Source organism: Canis aureus, chromosome 29 (genome assembly GCF_053574225.1).
Source record: "Canis aureus isolate CA01 chromosome 29, VMU_Caureus_v.1.0, whole genome shotgun sequence".
Lineage (NCBI taxonomy): Eukaryota > Metazoa > Chordata > Mammalia > Carnivora > Canidae > Canis > Canis aureus.
The window spans coordinates 15,283,845-15,305,070 of NC_135639.1; the positions used below are offsets into that span (position 1 = coordinate 15,283,845).

Consider the following 21,226-nt stretch of genomic DNA (forward strand, 5'->3'; position numbering starts at 1 on the left):
ATGCAATTTTAGATAAAGTTATGTCATCTACTTCCACATTATGATAAAATCTGACTCCTTTGCCTAAAATTTAATAGATTGCTAAATACCATAGAACTAAATATTCTTAGTGCTCTCATTAATATTTCAAAAAGAAGCTTGAAAAGAAAATATCTTCTATAGATCTTATTTTTAATCATTAATCAATTTTAAAATGTGTTTATTCATATGATAATTTTAAAATGATATATTTTTGGTCCAAGCTACTCTCTTTACAAAATTCTGTTAGATTATAAACAACTCTATCTTTTTATTTTCTTATTTCTGCTTTAGAACTACATGGGGGGTTTTTTAATTTTTTTTTCTAACTTCCTTCAGTGATAATTGACAAAATTGTATATATTTAAGGTACACAATTTGATGTTTTAGTACACGCAAACAACATGAAATGATCACTACAATCAAGCTAATTAGCTTACCCATCACCTCACACAGTTACCTTTTTATTTGTGGTGAAACATTTAAGATCTAGTCTCTTAAATTTCAAGTATACAATACAGTATTATTAACTAGAGTAACCACGCTATACATTAAATCTCTAGAACTTATTTATCCTGTATAATTGAAACTTTGTGCCTTTTGTCCTACATCTCCACATTTCCCTCATCCCTTGCCCTGGCAACCACCACCATTCTACTATCTTCTTTTATGAAGTTTGACTTTTTTAGATTTCACATATAATTACAATCAATGTAGTATTTTTCTCTCTGCATCTGGCATAGTTCACCTAGCATAATGTCCTCTAGGTTTATGCATGTTGTTGCAAATGGCAAGATTTCTTGCTTTTGTAAGGCTAAATAATATTCCATAATACACTATATATATTTACATTTTTTTTATTCATTGACCCATCCATGAACACAGGCTATTTCCATCCCTTAGCTATTGTGAATAACGCTGCAATGAACATGGGCATGCAGGATATCTCATTGATACCCTGTTTACATTCTCTTTGGATATATATACCCTCTTCGGATATATCCTATATATAAGGGATTGTTGGGTCACATAGTAGTTCTATTTTTAATTTTTTGAGGAAACTAATATTGTTTTTTAATTTGACTATACCAATTTACATTCCCACCAACAGTGTACAGGATTCCTTTTTCTACACATCTTTGTCAACTTATCCCTTTTCTTTTTGTTAACAGCCACTTTAACTAACAGGTATGAGATGCTGTGTCACTTTGATTTTGATTTGTATTTCCGTGATGATTGATGATATCAAACTTTCTATCATAGTTGTTGCCACTTGAATAACCTCTTTGGGAATATGTCTATTCTTTTAGATGATTATTTTGAATTATTTGTTAGGCAGTTTGTAGCTCTCCATTTATTTAGGGTCAGTTACTGGTACTTTATTCTGTTGCTTTGATAGTGTCGTATTTCCCTGATTTTTTGTGACCCTTATGGCCTTGCATTCGTGTCTCATTTGCAGAAGTGACTACTTCTTTCTATCTTTACAGACAGACTTCAGTAGGGAAAGCCCCTCATCATTCAGCCTATCCAGAAATTCTAAAGGTCTATATGGTCGATAGAATCCAAAGGCAGGTTTACTACCGGAGGACTCAGCTAGGCTAGCCTCGTACCTAAGTCAGTGGGCAAGCAGGCCTAGAGTCTGAATCCACAGGGGCCTGCCTGGTGTCTGGATACAGAGGGGCGAGCCTAGAGCCTAGGACCACTGCAGTAGGTCTAGAGCTTGCATCCACATGAGCAGGCCAACTGCCTGGGTTCATGGCAGTGGACCTAGAATCTGTGTCTGCAGGTACAGGCCTGGATCCAGAGTGTATGGGCACCACCTGGTACAAGGGTCCACTGATGCAGGGATGGTGACTAGATCCATGAGGGCATCTGGAGCCTATATCCACTGTGGCAGGCCTACAGCTGGGCCCACACGGGCCAATCTGGAGCCTGAATCTCTTGAGCTGAAGGAAACTGGAGGTTAACATGACACTGGGATAACCTCTGACCCTAAGTCCATGGATACCAGCTTAGTGCTAGGGTGAGCATGGCACCTGAACTCATAGGTATGGACCTGGTCATGAGTCTGTGGGGACTAGCCTTGGTGCCAGGGTTCAGTAAGGCAAGCCTGGTTCTGAGTCCATGAAGGATGGGCCTGGGACCTGGGACCACAGGGGTAAGCCTGAAGGTTGGGTACACAGGGAAAGGCCTGAAGCTTGAGTTTCCAGGGGTGAGCCTGGCCTTGACTCCACAGGAACCAGCCCAGTGCTAGAGTATACTGGGAAGGTCATAGACATTAGGTTTCCTGGAGCCTAGAGCCGCAGGCGGACAGCCTGGAGTACGAGGCCATGGGTGTCAGTCTGGAGCATGCCTGGTGCCTGGGTCAGTAGCAACCAATCAGGCACTGGGATTCACCGGGGAAGGCCTGGAACTGGGGTCAGAAGCAAAGTCAAGTGCTCACTTCACTCTCCTTCCCCTTTGCAGAAAGTTATCTCTCATCATGCTTCACTGTCCTGCATGAGCTTAGGGGAGGGATGATACAGGTATTGTGAAACTGTCCTTTCTTATTTCTACTTCTCCTGAGTGCTATAATCTCTTACCTAGATTACCTAGCTCTTGCATTTTTGTATATGAATGGTTGTTCAAACCAATGTTTCTGTGAGGGGACAAGAGCTGGAAATTTCCATTCTGTCAACTTGCTGACATTATTCCTAAACACTTCTACCTTAATATACATAATATATTTATTTTCTAAGTTACTATGTTAATAATATTATAATGTGAGATGATTTCAAAACCCCACATTACCCTTTTTATATTGCAGACTGTCAGGATAGAGAGAAATATGTGTCTCCATTTAAGTGTTTAACATACAGAAATAAGATATATAGATCCAGTGTTTATTCTAAGTATGTTATACAAATGGTCCTACAGAACTTATAAAGATAGCTATAGACCTAGAAATTTGCAAGGCGTATAACTACAATAAATTTCATAGTAAACACTCAACAAATATTTCTTAGATACAATTAAAATATCTATGAATATTCATTATGACAGATCTCTTATCACCTAGCAGAATACAGATTAGGTAATCAATAAATTTTATTAACAAAAGTTCATTAAAACAGATATGGTTATTTTCCACCATCCAATTCCTGAGACAGAGATAGTACTTAATAAATGTTTCTAATTATAAAAATATACATACTGCTTTGTCTTGTCATCACTACATATTTCATACATTATTCTGAAAGATATTTTGATACAAAAAGCTACAACATTTTTACAGTTCTTGATAATAACAGCAGGAGTCAATCCAACATAGATATTTCAAATTAATGATTGTCTTTCACATTACAGTGACTCTGCCTACATTTCCGACTATCTATAGTAAAGACAAGTCATTTAAAATGAAATATTACTCCCTAACTCATCATGATAAGGATCTGAGAGGAAGAGGAGAGAAATAGAAAAATGAAGCCGTTGATAAAACATTTAAAGTAACTATTACCCAGTAAATGAACTGGACAGGCAGTTGAAAATCAAAGACAAATTACTATATTATGAAAATTTACTATAGCACACCATTAATCATAGCAACATTTCATTAGCCATTTCCGATAAGTAAATGATTATTTGACCCAGGATATCTCTTTAAATTGCCTAAATTTGTCTGTCTTTATTTGCCAAGGAAGGGTTATCTTAAGTGTATACAATTGGAATGACTCGGGATATAATTCATTTTACATAAAGGTAAGCTTAATGGAATGTCACCTTGCAGAAGCATCCACCTTTGAAATTTTGCTAAAGCTCAGCTTTCTAATGAAACAAAACATTTTTCTTTTTGAGGGCATTCTAGTCCACAAAGTCTCAAATTTAAGTTTATCACACATCCAAAAAACTGTTAGTCAAATCTTTATGATTTATAATAACAAGAAAAGATGAGGAACTAACACAAAACACTTTGAAATATGCAACTTCTAAAACAGCACATTTCAAGATTATAGTGTAAAACTAAAAATATTATATTTTGAACAAGGAAAAAAGCAAGAGAGCTCTAATGCCAAATACTAAGTACTTTCTAAAACTCACAAGATATGGATCTACCAATAATAAGCTCTTTAAAAGTGATACATATTCAACAGAACTAATTTTTTTCAAATGCTCATTAATAACTGTCCCCCAATTTTGTAATTGAAGAAATGAAGCTCCTGGTATCAAAAGAATTAAGAGATTTAATTTGTTATATGATAACCATACAATTAAAAATGAAACTTTACAAATACACCTTCTCACTTTTTTCTAAAATATTTTTTAAAAATCAATTAGTGCCCGTCCTACATGAAACCACAGACATCTTACCTTTTGGCCATAAGCTCTCAAATAAGACAAAGAAAATAAATACATAGATGCTTTTATGGCCTCGTTACAAATATCTCCATATACTGGCTAACACAAAGTCCTGCAAGAGTTAGCTAGAGCATCACTCTAGGAAACTCCTTAAGTCCACATTACTAAGACATCCATCTTCTTTCTTCATATGTCCTGTGTTCATCTATTATTGCAATTATCACACTTCAGGGTAACTGTGTGTGTCTTCCTTGCCACTAAACTCTTTGAGAACAGTGATTCTCTCTCTCTCTCTCTCTCTCTCTCTCTCACTTTTTTTTTTTTACAGATTTTATTTATTTTATTTGACAGAGAAAGCATGAACAAGGGGAGGAGCAGGGGCAGAGGGAGAGGGAGTCTCCCTGCTGAGTAGAGACCCTGACGTGGGGCCTGATCCCAGGATCCTGGGATCATGTCTTGAGCAGAAGGCAGATGCTTAACTGACTGAGCCACCAGGCGCCCCCAGTGATTATCTTTTGATCTCTATTCTCAGCAAGCAATAGACTGCCTAGTACAATCAAGGTACTCAATAATTACGTACTAATTGAACGAATACTGGTCCACAGTTCACACAAAAATGATTTCATAGATTAGCTTCTCATATAAATTTAATTATAATAGTTTTTTATTCTATTAATATCAGCCATATAATAAATGTTTGACAGCCAACAAATATATTGTGATGTCTGCTTCACAGTTTTGAATATTTACAAAAGCCAGGGATATAATTAATTTAACCATTTTATTAATGCGTGGGGCAGAGCTTTCAATCTATGATTAGAAACTGAAATTAAAAGTTAAATCAGGGACACCTGGGTGGCTCAATGATTGAACATCTGTCTACTTTTGGCTCAGGATATGATCCCGGGATCCTGGAATCAAGTCCCAACTCAGGCTCCCCACAGGGATCCTGCTTCGCCCTCTGTCTATGTCTCTGCCTCTCTCTCTGTCTCTCATGAATAAATAAATAAAATCTTAAAAATAAACAAAACTTCTTTTCAAAAATAAATAAATAAAAGTTAAATCATCTGGTGTTGATACTCATAAGAAATATACATTCTAATATTACCAAAAATGTTAGGGTAAGAAGTTAACAGTGAAATGAGTGTCCATACAAAAATTTCAAAAGGGAGTATGAGTAAGTCCCTCTAATCTTTTCCAACATTTATAAAAACTGTCCCTATATCACTTCTTAAACACCAGATGCATATTCCTCTATTACTAGTAAAAGTAAAATCAATTACCTATTCTTCATCAAAAATCAGGAATGATCTTATGAGATAAAAGGTCCTAGTACAACTACCCAGGGCATTGGGGGGGCAGAGGGAGCTGTCAGAAGGATTTCTCATTCACCAAACAAAAATTAAAATACTAGTCTGAGGCAAATGTTTTTCCAAAATTAAGATCAGTATTAATTTTCATCAAATAAATTCATTTAGTTATCCATGAATTCTAAATAACAATTCCTGGAAATAGTAAGAATAGCAGCAGTGAGAAAAGTGATACAAAAATAACAATCCTCCAAATGTAAACCATAATTACTGTAAACAATCAAAAATAAAATTTATATTCTTTATATACATTAGTTTATTTTTTCTCACAATAAATCTACAAAATAGCTATGATTATTAACCTGTTACAGATGAAGAATACAGAGCTGGAGAGAATAACTTGCTACTAAGTTTTAAAGATAAGCAGTATGTTCAATTGCACCCTCTCCATCACTTTGATTACAATTCTCAATGCTTCTTTAAAATCAGCTATACCTAGAAAACATTACTTAAGTATTTCTATAGCAAGTAATTGGTAATAATTTCTAAAATACCTAGAAATTGGTAGTCTATTTTATTTGTCCACATAAAAATCATAACTGAAAGTCAAGACAAAGTTGTTGAGATCTGGCCCATGAGTCTTCAAAGTAACAGCTGAATTATAGACATACATACATTATTTGTATAGAAATTATGCCACTTGGTGCATTATTTACCATAGGGTGTCTATGTGTATGTTGTGTGTGTTTATCTTAAACATTAGGCCAAATCAACTACAAACTACAGATTTAAGGCATCTAAAATTATTTAGTCTTATCGCTTATCTAATCATACCTTGATCTAGTTTGAGTTCTAATTTTATTTTTGAAACAAAATACATAAATATGCTATGATGCTATGACAGTTCATATTAGTACATTTCAAGTAAATACATGAACTAAAGTACTCCAAAACTAGGTTTAGTAAATTATTTCCAAACTTCCTAATAAAATCTACTCTTAAGAATTGACTAGATTTTAACAACCCAATAGTAGAAAATAAATACTGTAAATTCCTCTAGAAATATCTCATAAAATATATTTTGATAGAGTTTTCAAAGAACTATTCTAATTCCCCTGAAATATTGAAAGCAGTTTCCAAGTGCTTTATGTTCCAATAGCTTCCACAAACTTTAAAATTTGATTTTATTTCTGCTAACCTTTATCATATTATTTCAAGCAAATCTACACCTGAAAAAAAAAGCATAATCCAAAAACCCAACTTACAACACACAAAAAAAATTTAAAAATATGCAATGTAACCAATGTGTTAGTCTAGTGTTTTAATTACTTTTATTTATTTATTTGAGAGACAGAAAGAGAGAGCATGAGTTGAGGGAGGAAGAGAAAAAAAGGGAAAGAATCCCAAACAGACTCTGCCCTGAACACAGAGCCCAGTAAAGGCTCGATCCCAGGACCCATGAGATAATGACCTGCACCAAAACCAAGAGTCAGACTCCAAATGACTCAGCCACCCAGACATCCCTCTAGTGTTGTAATTATAAGGGACATCTCAAGTTATGAAGTAATTACCCTTCAAAACAAATTTGTAAATTTTATACACATGTATTTTAAGTGTATTTATTCATATAAAATGATCACTTGGTAAGAAATGCAGTAGTTTACTATGTAAAATGCAAGATGAGTAATTTAGAAAATCTTATTCTCAAATATATATACAGATTAAGCCCACTGCCAATTGACTTCCAAAGTCAGTTCCACTTTACTTCCAAGATTTAATAAAAATAATTTATTTTTTTAAAGATTTTATTTATTTATTCATGAGAGACACAGAGAGAGAGAGAGGCAGAGACACAGGCAGAGGGAGAAGCAGGCTCCATGCAGGGCGCCCGATGTGGGACTTGATCCCAGGTCTCCAGGATCACGACCTGGGCTGAAGGCAACACTAAACCACTGAGTCACCTGGGCTGCCCAAAATAATTTATTTAAAAACAAAAGGAATGAACCATTGCTAGTGATTTTAGGACTTTCTGCATATTTCCATGATATAAACAAGTAGAGTTGTTACCTGTTGTGTATACTTCTGTATTTCATCCAGAACAAATTCTACTTCTTTTGAGGTTGTTAATGAAGCAAGATTTCCACTAAGATTATAGCAATAAAGTTTTGCATTGTCATAACTTTCTCTACTGGAATTGATTCTAAGACAAGCATCACCAATATGATTCCATCCTTCTCCACAAAGGTGAGCTAGTCAAAAAAAAAAAAATTATATCTTATTTTTAGATTACCAAAAGGCATGTATATTTTTCAGTTATTTTAGAATTCTAAATACAACTTCCGTATCTAAGTAACTTTTAATGATTAAAAATTCTAAGGATATCAATATAATTTACTAAACAAAATTTATCTAATAGTTTGATGAAGAATAAAAACAGAAGATCCTATTTTTTTCTTTAATTCTTGAGCATAATATAGGGTATGGCTATAACATCTATTAAAATGTGTTGACTGCTAGGTTTTCTAGTGTAGCATATGGTACCTCAACTAATAAAATCACTACTATTTTTACATCTCCAGGTCCAATTTATATTCTATAAGATCACTTTAAAGAAAAATAACCAGCACATAACAAAAGTAATTTCAAAGTTATTCCTACTCTCGTATCTAATTTCCATAGCCCAGGTGCACTATTTTGACATGTTAGGTTCTTTCATTCTTTAATTATAACTGTGGGGAAAGAAGTCTCATTTCTTTTATGTTTAATAAAGAAGCTATAATCTTTGCTTTCTAATGTTTATTTTTAAACACAGATATTCAGGTCTTTCTAACATTTAAACATACTACTCAATAACAGTGGTTTATCCTTAGAATACAAGTTGATCTTAAAACAGTGTCTATTTTCTAAAACAAACATTTCGAAATACATTAAAAAGTTATGCTCTAGTGTACACTAGTTAATAATGCAGTGCTTCATTAATACACTGATCTATAAAGTTTGACTACATTTCAGTTTCCATATCACATTAAATATATCAGTGCCTTTTGCCCTTTCAGGTTTAAATGCAGTAGTATAAATTTTCTGGAAATATTCTAAAGCTGCAATTCTCAAACATTTTGGTCTCAAGACCCCTTTATTTCTTAAAAATTATTAAGGACTCATAGATTTTTTCTTTATGCATTTGTTATCTATTGGCTTTGACCATATTAAAAATTAAAACTGGCCATTTAAAAATATATTTATTTATTAACTTAAAATTTTAATTTAAAAATTCATTGCAAACACTCTTCTAGCTTTTGGGAGGTCTTGTGCCTTTATGTTACATACAGGCCCACAGGAGACATGTCATCAAATTCTCTCCCTGCGAAAGAGAAGCTGACAATTCAAATCAGACTACTGACATCAAAAAAATAAGATAGACTGATAAATGAATAGGGGGATGGACAGACAGATCAGGCATAAAGAAAGGAAAATGTTCATGTACAATCTGGGTAAGGGTTTTGGGTGGGTGTCATCTCTAAGATTCTTTCCAGTTTTCTGCACATTTGAAATTTTTCTAAATAAAACGATGGGGGAAAAACATTTTAACTTAAAATAAAAAGTAGATTTTATTTTAAAAGAATTATAGTCTTCAAAATAGAAAAAAGAATAGTGAAAAGTGTAGCACTGTTTTGCATTTTTGCAAATCTCTGTAGTGCTGATTTAATAAAAGACAAATGTATTCTCCTACTTCTGAATCTACTGGAATTATATATCACATAGCTTTTGGAAAGCTCCATAGTAAACCCATGACAGAATCAGAATTTAAAAAGCAAATAATATCTTAGTGTTACTAGTTTTGACTTCATGAATCCTCTGAAAGAGTCAATGAGCAGGGGACTCCTATTCTTTAATAACTGCTGTTCTATTGAATTGGGTACCAGGAACAGTGCCTAGAACATAGTAATACTTCAAAAGAGTGGAATTATCATTTAATAATTGTCACTTCCTTGAAATAAGATGAGTGGAAAACAAACTGTATATACCCAATTTGCTACTTAGTAAATATGAATGTAGAAGTAGGGAAGTTAGTTTATAATGTGATTTTTATTGTATTTTCTGTATGGTATTTATCATTCTTCAAGATACCCTGGCCAAGTGGAGCCAATAAACCAAACCAACATTCTTTCCTGGGCAATGAGTAGACGGGTACTACCAAATGCAACTTCACTTATTTTTCCAAACTTCCACTAGCAATCAAATTCCCTTCTTATTATAGCGATCTTCCTTTAAATATATATATTATATACCCCTTCCAAGATTTTTTTTAAAACATTTATTTATTTATTTATTTATTTGAGAGTGTGTGTGGGCACATGGTAGGAGGGGCTGAAGAAGAGAATCTTAGGCTGGCTCCATGCCCAGGGCAGAGCTTGATCTCAAAACCCTGAGATCATGGCCTGAGCCAAAACCAAGAGTTGATGTTTAACTGACTGCCCCACCCAGGTACTCCTTGGTCCAAGATTTTTAAAGGAACTTGGTAAATATTTTTACTAATATCTACATGTTGATTTGTAGAATATAACACTTAGATATCAATATAACTTTTAAGTTTAGTGTCATCTTACTATTGCTTTTCAAAATCTAGCACTGTATGAATATTCTCTAATTTTTTCAAAGTGAACACACATGCATATAACACTGTTTAAAAAATTCAAAGGTCAGTATATAAACAAAATCCAAAATTTAAATTAACATTCTAAAGTCTGAATGGTACTTTTAAGGGCAATCTAATTTTTATTTTATTACATGAACTTCGAAGCATGACATAAATCCTTTGATGGGATTTTCAAGGACTTTTTAGAATTACATAGGCACAGAAATTTTTCTTTGAAAATAATAAAACAAAACTAAGAGATAAAGGCAAAAACTGGACAGAAATAGAACACCCAGCTAGTAGTTACATCAGCCTTTTACAAGCCATGCAGCTTTGAGCAAGTCACTTAACCAGTTATGTCTCACTTTACCTGTATAACAAGAAGATGGAGCTGGTTAAATATCTCTATTACTTTTCTATTTTGTGATTTTATCTTTTATACTTAAAAGAGGAGTACTTAGGGTCTACCAAGAAGAGTGTTAAATGTAAAAAATAAATTGAAATTGCTTTTTTAAATTGGGCTTTTCTGTGGTTTACAAAACTTAGATTCTCATTAAATCATATAAAACTTATTATAGATACTGTAATTGTAATAAAAAAGTAGTCAGTAAAAAATAGTTCCCAGAATTTCAAAGATAGAAAGCATTTAAAAAACAAATCAAATAGGTCAAAATGTTAACATTTAGTAAATTAGGGTATTAGTCTGAGTATTTATTATTTTCTGTTTTTAAGATACAATTTTTTTAATTGAAAAGGATTCTGATCAAGTCACTAATATAATAAATACAAGAAATCCTGAACATCTTTAAACAATTGGAAGCAAACATACAATTTTTTCCTATAGAAACAATACTATTATTACTCCAATATTACTGTTTATTTGCTATCGATTTAATTTTAGAAACTGGAATGTTCTTACTAAATGCTCTTTCCTATAATGGTACTCATCTGTGGACTATAAAATTCAGTTACCAAACTGAAATCTTTACCTGGTAAAGCCTGGCATTCTTGTTGTCGCTGATCCCACTGGCAATTCAAGTTTAGTGAACAGCTTTTACAACTAGTAAGTTTATTACAGATCTGCTCATTTCTCACATGACATTTGGTGTAGTTTTTCACAGACTAGAAAGTTAAAAGATAAAACATGTTATTTTTCACCTTTGTATAGCAATAATTCTTAAACTTCAATGTATATATAAATTACCAGGTGATTGTAAAATTCAGATTTCTAACCCCAAATGCAGTTCTACTAAATCAGAATCTCTTTTACTCATTTCTCTAAACTATAGTTGTTGGAACTACAAATACGCTTATTGGAAAAAATGTGCAAATTCCACAATTTGAAATAGAAACCATCTAATGAAAATCTTTTCTATTGAATCTAATAACAGGTTTCTGATTCAATAAATAAACCCTATGCAGAGTCATTTCTCTTCATGATCACATGAAATAATTCTAGTCATAATAAAACTATCACGCAAACAAACCCCTAGAAATAAAGTAGAAATGATAAGTTGTAAAAAAGTAAAAATATACTTTATCAAAACCAAATACATCTAATAAGACAAATTATTTTCACAATGACTCAAATTAATTTTACTTTCCCAGACACTAATCATTTTGGTTAATTTATGTTTCTCCTTTATTTGTCAAATTTTCTTTTTATGGCTACAAAGAAGTGCAGAAGTTAGACTTTGATCAATCCTACTATACAATATAATCATATGTCAACTAAATTCCAGTATTAAGAGATTAAAGGTTAAAGATTTAAAAAGGGGGTGGGGCAGCCCCAGTGGCCCAGCGGTTTAGCACCGCCTGCAGCCCAGGGCGTGATCCTGGAGACCCTGGATCAAATACCACGTGGGGCTCTCTGCATGGGGCCTGCTTCTCCCTCTGCCTGTATCTCTGCCTCTCATTCTCTCTCTGTGTTTCTATGAATAAATAAATAAAATATTTTTTTTTAAAAAATAGGCAACATAGGAACTTTGGTGGGAGTTCCCTATATACACCAAGGTTCAGATGTTTCACATGATGTCATCAACACTTATGATCAAACTTTTTGGCTTAATTCCTTCCATGACTCTTGAGGAAAAAAATGTAAAGGACTTAATGCTGAACCCTGAGCCCCACTTCAATCTTTTTTTCTCTATAGATGCTTAACTAGACATTAACTAAGAAAGCTAAATATTTCTTTTTAGTCAATAAAGTTAACAGATAAAATTCAATTTTACCTATCCCACATATAAAATTGGTTGAAGCAACTTCTATCCTCTTAAATAATTTAAATGTCACCCATCAAGTATTTATTTATAAACTACTGTATATCCCCCCGTAAAATACACTGCAGTCACCTCAGTTCCAAAGACATTAATTTCTTTGAAGCAATCAAATTACATATAATCTAAGGTAAGAGATAAAAAAAATAGCTGTATACTAATGTTTGTCTTTATTTATCCAGAAAAATCAGAGAAGATACATTTTTTAAAATCTCAAAGTACTTTGTGACTCTTATTCAACCACTACATTTTCATTCAGAACATACTTTTTATTGCTACTTTTTCTCTAATTCATAGCTTTCTGTCTTCATATAGAATATAAATCTTAGCATTATTAGAATATAGCTCTGGGATGCCTGGGTAGCTCAGCTGTTGAGTGTCTGCCTTTGGCTCAGAGATCCTGGGGTCTGGCATGGAGTCCTGCATTGGGTTCCCTGCGAGGAGCCTGCTTCTGCCTCTGCCTATGTCTCTGCTTCTCTGTGTGTCTCTCGTGAATAAACAAATCAAATCTTAAAAAATAAAAAGAATATAGCTCCAAACATTTGTCAGCTCACTGTAAAGGAAATTTCCTCAAATCATCTGATAATAGAATAACCTGTAAAAATGACAAGGGAATTCCTAAACAACTTATTAGGAGAAAAGAAAGAAGAACAGTTTTTTTTAAGATTTTATTTATTTATTCATGACAGACAGACAGAGACACAGAGAGAGAGAGAGAGAGAGAGAGGCAGAGACACAGGCGGAGAGAGAAGCAGGCTCCGTGCAGGGAGCCTGATATGGGACTCAATCCCAGGTCTCCAGGATCACACCCTGGGCTGAAGGCGGCGCTAAACCGCTGGGCCACAGAGGCTGCCCAAGAACAGTTTTAATGCCAGTCTTTATAGTAACAATGGTGTCATTAGAGTCACCATCCAAATAACTCAACTGCTCTTCATTACACATGGTAGTCATCTATTGACACTGAACCAGCACAATAGATGAAATTATATTTCAATCACACACAGGGCTAATTTAATCAATGATGAAAGAAAGTTGACTGTTATTCTGAAAGATGGCTGATATTTTTTGGTCTAATGAACCAGATCAGTAAGCAGGTTTGAACTGTTAGAGCACAAAATACCCAACCTGGAATAAGTATGACTAAATAACAAAAAAGGGTATCAGTAGACACCATTTACACTAAATCTCACAGACCTTTCTGTAACCATTAGCATTGGGGCTTAGCTTAATCACCAGACATTCTGATAAAACTGTCTAAAAGACATTACGTCAAAGTCTAAATTACAAGTGAATACCATCTGCTCACTTATACTATCTCACCCAGTGCCTTCCTTGTTTACACATCATTATGAAAAATAAAATATAAAGTATAAGGTCACTTTATGAAAGGAATACTTGATAGCAATTTATATAACAATTTTTGAGGTACACATATTTTCATTTAGTATAAATGTCTAAACACAATGTCTAGATTTAGAGCCATCCAACAGAGCTTTAAACACACTCCGCCTATAATTTTTATTTAATAACATTCTTCACTTTATTCCCTTATTCCCATGCTTTATTTTACTTAACTCCTCTTTCCACATTACTCATTAAGATAACCCCCATTAGGTAAATATTAATGCAAATATTAAAAAGTAATTCAAATTTTCAAAGCAGAGTCAGGTCCTATTAACAAAACTCAAATAAAATTGAAGTATATTTGTTATTAAAGCAACTTATATCACTGGAAAGTATACACCAACACCATACATATAAAACCAAAAGTTTCATCTGCTAAGTCAGTAACTGAAAATTTTTCTCCATTTTAAGTTTTGAATATTATTTTACCACAGAACCATAAAACAATTATTTTGAAATATGACTGTTTATTGAAGAAAATTTTTGTTGATACAATAAAAATTTTTTACTTAGTTTTCAAACTTCCTTTTCTTTACATTTTACCTCTGCATGGTATCGTTAAAAGCAAATGAATACTTTTGGTTATTTATAGAAACTCAAAAAAAGAAATAATGTATGTTACATTTAGTTGAAAATCTGTAAGCATATCATTTAGTTGTTTAACCTACAGCTCAGTAAGAGAATCCTCAGTCCTACTACAGTTTTTAATTCTTTTAATGCTATACTTGTTAATACTTTCTGAAATTTTTCTTTCAATTTGTTGACATCTTAAAAACATGAGATATTTTGATACTACCTACTAAAAACATTAATTTTTGCTTTCAATTTTCATCTACCATAAATGTTAATTTTATCAGTTTTTTCAATTGTCTACCTAAGGTAAGGTTTTTCCAAGTTATCACTATTGACATTTTGAGTCAGATACTTGTTTTTTGTGGGAGAATTCATGCATTACAGAATTAACAGCATTCCTGGCCTCTTCAAGATGCCACAGTTGTGACAACCAAAAATGTCTATAAACATTGCCAATGTCGGTTAAGGCACAAAACTCTGGTTGAGAACCACTCATCTACACAGATAAAGGGAAAGTCAACCTCCAGTTAAACTTAAACACAAAGCATGTAAACAAAACATCAGACCACACCACCATCGTGCATGTGCATGTCTGACAAGAATCCCATGGAAATAATCTCTATACTTACTTACCTATATCACATGTCTATCACCACACAAGACTAATAATCTTTTTTTAAAAGACATAGGAGGAAGTAAAAGTTACTAGAATGTAGGCTGACAAATTTGAGCAAGAAACTAGAGTGAATTTACAACATAGTGAGTGACTCCCTCAAGTGTCTTGATGTAAAAAAATGCTATCTGTACAATGCTACTGAACAGTAAGCTAATGATTAGAAAGCAGCAAGGTTAACAACATCACCATTTGCCCATAAATACTAACCACACTGCAGTTACTGTTTGCTGAAATGCATTTCTTGTCATCACACCATTGGCACCCGTTGGTATTGGCAGCACAGCTGGCACAGTCTGCATATCTGTAACATCTGTCATCAGGAGCAGCTGCAGGACAAATGGGAGATGAACGCATCAGGATGAGAAAGAAAATGTCACACTTCTTAATTCACACATTTTTAACATCTGTTTAAGAATCACTAAGACTTTTTTACAATATAAATACGACCAACAATATCAAAATAACATCTTCAATATGAGGTGAACTTCATATTGAATTTGAATTGTTTCTAAGTTTCAAGATACTTCCTACCCTCATTTTAATTATTCAATCTACCAAGATCTTATTGCCATTTAAAATTTATTCTTTATGGGGGAGGAGGAAAGACTTACAAAAAAAAAAAAGCATTACTACACAACTAAAAGAAACATTGTAACAAACACTCATTGTTCATTATTCTTCATAAAGATATTTAGAGTCATCTGAGTTATCATATACTAGCAAACCCTGAAAATACATAGCCAATTATAGTACAAAAAATGCATAAAACTCCCACTCATTTAAAGAAAATTGAATTGACTTATCTAAATCATTCATAAATAAATATTTACTAGTAATTTTTCATATGTTTGATCTACTTATTCAATATTTTATAAAAGTTATTAAACTAAAACATTAATCATCAAAATTCTAGAAAATCTTTTAACTCTGTGGTTGGCTTGGCAATATTAAAGAAAGAAAAAAACTACCAAATGCAAATAAATTATTTCATTGTATTTCTTAGAAAAACAGTATTTCTTAGGGTATACTTTAAAGCATTTTTTACTTATATAGGAAAGTAGTTCACATGTTACACATAAAATATTGGTATTATAATATTACATATATAATTAAAAAGAGAACACTAAAAATAATTTATAAAAATATTAAATTATTAATCACTGCTAAGTTCGAACATTAAAATTCCTAATTAGAGGATTGTGACTTCTTAATTTCTAAAAGCTATACTAAGGTAAATCTTATAAGCAAAATGTATTACTCCTTCTAGCCCAGTAGAGAAGCATTATGCCAGAGAGGGAAGAAGAAAAAAACTTTACCTGTTTTAGGAGGGCACTTTGCTCTAAGGATATTATTAGTATTCCCGGATTCCCATGATTCGCAGTGATTTTTATTCCAAATACACTTTATTCCTGGACCAGCATTCTTACAAAGTTCTTCATCTCTGAAAGCCTTGCAATTTGGAGGCTTGTAAACAAGAATATCATTAAGGAGCACACTAGAAAATCCTCCAAATATATACATGGACCTATTGGGAAAAAAAAAAGAATCTTAAACAATATTAAGAAAAGTCTAACATATTAGCTTCTTTTTTAAAAAATATTTTATATATTTATTTGAGAAAGAGAGACAAATAGCAAGAGAGAGCACAAGTGGGGAGAAGAGGGAGAAGCAGGCTCCCCATTGAGCAGGGAACCCCATATGTGGCTTAATCCCAATACCCTGGGATCATGACTAGAGCCAAAGGCAGATGCTTAACCAACTAAGCAACCCAGGCTCCCTAACATATTAGTTTCAAAAATAAATTTAAATATACATTTTACCAAGGTAGCAAACAATTTTTTGATAAAAAGAAAACAGCTGTTCATGGATAAGATACACTTTAGAACAGCTATCTAGAATTATAATTTCTGAATACTGAAAATGAATTTAGATACTGGATATTTGGGATGCCTAGGTGGCTCAGTGGTTGAGCATCTGCCTTTGTCTCAAGTCATGGTCCCTGGGATCAAGTCTTGCATCAGGCTCTGCTTCTCCCTCTACCTATGTCTCTGCCTCTCTTTCTGTGTCTCTTATGAATAAATAAATAAAATCTTTAAAAAAATAGATATTGGATACAGAATCTATGTTTCAATGTTTTACTATCCTCTTATAAAATAGAAAAACCCAAGAGTAAAATAATCAAAAAGATATTCAAAAATTCAGTTTGAAAAGTCCAGACAATTATTAAATTAATTCAACTACCACTGTCTTTGACTGCTCCCCTTTCACTTAAATATATTTGAACACAAAAGAATGAAGGATATGGTTAACAAGCCAAAATGTATTCCATGGTAGAGTAGGGATACCCAATGCCATTAAGTATAAATGATAAATGATAATTTTTAAAAAGAGTAACAAATATGGAGATAGTGTGACTGATAAATGTACATCTATTACCCATTAATAACAACGGCGGAGTGCCCAAATCTGTTGACATCTCTATGAAGATTTGGTTTTGGTAATATTTTCCATTCATCACAAGCTAGAAAAAAAGAGAACAGCAAAACAAAAAATGAAATAAAACAATAAATTAAGACAAATACTATAAAACAATCTTTGGTCAAATTAAAGATACAATAATTAAAATTAGGAAGCCTTTCATTAATTTGCCATGACCTACAATTTAGTATCATTATTCAAACTAGCATCGTTCCTTAAATTAAAACAACTTCTGCATAAAATTCCCACAAATAAATTTAAGTATATGAGAACAATGAAAATGAAAGGTAAAAAATATTCAGTGTACTTTATATTGGAGGATAATTAAATAAATCAAGGCTCATATAGTAAACTTCATGAATGTCAAAACTGGGCAAACCTCTTAGAAAGTGAAATTACTAAACCAAATTTTATATGCGTACTTAAGATATTAAATGCAATATACAATATTCAGTGAAATAATGCCTAAAAATGGAATCAAAATAAAATGTTTAAATCATTTTGACGATTTGATATTTTAAAATAATGGTGTTCATTTTATGCAAAAGAGAATGACTTCAGTTGCTAAAAATAAGAAAAAATAAAAAACCTAAATAATCCATGAGCTATATAAAAAACATGAAAAGAAAAATGGTTATAGAAAACTGTATCATTTCAATATAACTTAGCTTCAAAATTGACACATATACCAATATAGCTTTTGAGATGTCGAGTGATTCAGTGTCAAGTGATTCAGTTTTCAGTGACTAGGGACATCCTTTTCTTAGATTTCATCTTCTTAGACATGACATATCTAAAGATGGGCAGTGGTATTTAATAAAAACATATAGATGTAATAAGCTTTTAAAAACAAATTTTATTTTTAGGTAGTTTAGAAGCCTTTTTGGAACAAGAAAATAATCTGAAATACAGTTAGCTGTAAAGAAGTTGTATAAATTACTTGTTTCCTATTTATGTGATTATAACACTGGTAACAAAATAATAATTTGGTTTTAATTCAATATGATTACTAATGAAACCAAAGAAGTTATAAGAACCAAAATCATAGTTTAGGAAATGAAACTAGAGATGGAGAGCAATAAAATACATCTTGAATTGTTTTCCTAAAGTCTATTCCAAAGAACATAAATCCCCCAAAAGAGGGTTTTCCTTAGTTTGTATAATCTCTCTTTACCTCACAAAATACATCTGCCTATTAAACACTCTCAAAAGAGAGAGTACAGACAAATAGAATAACTATACCTAACCCAGTCCTTTCCCAATATTTTATCCACAGGAGTACAATGGTTCATGTAATACTTTTTACATTAACATTCCTAAGAGCCAATACTCTGAATATCACATTTTAGGAAATAATATTAAAGAGGCCTACACATAGGACTAATAACCTGGTCAATTTTACATGTTACAGTTCATTTAAGAAGTGTGCTTACACGTGCACAGTACTATAAAACTTCCAAAGTGCATTCATCTACATAATTTAAAATGGTCATTGTGTAAGAATCCAGTGAAGCTGATTGTGCAGGTATTATTATATGTTGGAAATGAAAAATTAAATGTAGGAGAAGTTAATAATTTGCTTAAGGCCCATTTGACTACCTTTGTTTTTCTATAAATTATATTTACAAATATTTGATATTTAAAAGTATATTTGTAGTAGGTTTTAAAAGATTACTTCCTTTAGAGAGAAGGGAGGAGGCATGGGCTTTGAAAAAGAAAGAGATGAAAATGTTAGAGACAGTTTATAAGTCAGGGCAGATAGATTTCAATCATTCCTTCCAACCCTCCTCCATCCCCCCCCCCCCCCCCCCGCCACATACACACAGGGTCAGTGATTTACAAATTGTGTTGACTGTAGTATTCCAACAACAGAATTAGAAACTTGAATATGCTTCAAAGAAATGAAATAGAAGAGTCAGATGAAGGAGTAAGACTGCCAGATACCAGTTTCTTACAAAAAATCTCCAAAGAAGAATCTTTAAGATCATTTGGGGGCATCTGGAGTCCAGAAAACAAACTGACCCAACAATCTGAGCTTACCTAGGTCTAACAGGTAAGTAACCTGGCCCACTATCTAACACAAATGAGCCAAAGGGAGAGCATATTTTCAAGATGAAAACCACAGAAAATGCTCAGAAAAACTAAGGAGTTAGGAGAAAAAAAAAGTGCTAAGGATGAAGACAAGCATTAACTAAAAATTTGGCTTTCTGAAGATTTTTTTTAACTCCATAAGCCAATTTCTTTTGGTAAAAGATGAAATTTTTCCAGTGCATATAACAGCCAAAAAAACAAAACAAAACAAAAAAACCGGCATTATAAGCACCTGTGTACCACTACCCAAATTTGTCAAATCCAGTACTTGACCATATTTACTACAGATTTTTTAAAGAAATCAATTACTATAGATATGACTTAGGCTCCCTGTGTACTCTCATCCCAACTCAAGCTTCTTTAGGTCTTCCTTCTTTGGATGCAATTACTATTCTGTATTTGCTTATCAGTGTTTCTATATATGATACACATAGTAATTTTTGTAGATGGTAAAGCTTTTTTTAATACAAAGATATGTTATATAATATGGATCCTTCTGTAGCTTATTTTCAACCCATTGTTTTGCTCTTTGTTTTTGTTTTTGCTTTCACCATTTTAACCATTTTTAAGTGTGCAATTCAGTGACATTAAGTACATTCACATTTTGGAAACATCATGACCATCTACTTCAGCACTCTCTTGTTTTGCAAAACTGAAACTCTGTACCTGTTAAATAATTCTCCATTCTCCTCTTTCCCAGACCCTTTCGATCACCATTCAACTTTTTTGTTTATAAATCTGACTACTCTAAGCACTTCAGATGAATGAAATCATTACAGTATTACTCCTTTTGTCTTTGGTTTATTTCCCTCACCATCTTTAAGGTTCATCCACATTGTGCCATGTGTCAGAATTCCATCTTTTTAAAGCCTGAATAAGGGGGAATCCCTGGGTGGCTCAGTGGTTTGGCGCCTGCCTTTGGCCCAGGGCACGATCCTGGAGTCCTGGGATCGAGTCCCTCGTCGGGCTCCTGGCACGGAGCCTGCTTCTCCCACTGCCTGTGTCTCTGCCTCTCTCTCTCTCTCTCACTCTCTCTCTCTGTCTCTCTCTCTATCATGAGTGGATAAATAAAACCTTTAAAAAAATAAATAAAGCCTGAATAATATTCCATTGTAAGTATATACCACATGTTGTTCATCCATTCATCCATCAATGGACAACTAGATTACTTCTAATTTTGGCTATTGTGAATGATGCTGCTATGAACATAGGTGTGCAAATATCCATTCTTGTACTTGCTTTCAATTCTTTTGGGTATATACCCAAAGTGGAATTACTGGGTTCAATGGTTAAATCTTGTTTAAATTTTTGAGGAACAACCATACTCTTTTCTATAGCCACTATACCATTTTACATTCCAACAAGGAATGCACAAGGATTCCAATTTCTCTATATCCTCACTTACACTTGTTATTTTCTATTTGTTGAT

General features: G+C 32.9%; 1 protein-coding gene across 3 annotated transcripts in view; it reads right to left on the reverse strand.

The window, feature by feature from the left end:
- The window catches only part of ATRNL1 (attractin like 1), a 786,052-nt gene that overhangs the window by 619,338 nt on the left and 145,488 nt on the right, over positions 1-21,226 (reverse strand). For all 3 annotated transcript variants that reach the window (XM_077877514.1, XM_077877517.1, XM_077877516.1), the window contains exons 11-15: positions 17,665-17,749; positions 16,545-16,753; positions 15,436-15,554; positions 11,289-11,421; positions 7,731-7,912 (exon numbers count right to left, since the gene is read on the reverse strand). In XM_077877514.1, coding sequence (XP_077733640.1) covers positions 7,731-7,912; positions 11,289-11,421; positions 15,436-15,554; positions 16,545-16,753; positions 17,665-17,749 — 728 coding nt within the window. The remainder of the gene's footprint in view (positions 1-7,730; positions 7,913-11,288; positions 11,422-15,435; positions 15,555-16,544; positions 16,754-17,664; positions 17,750-21,226) is intronic.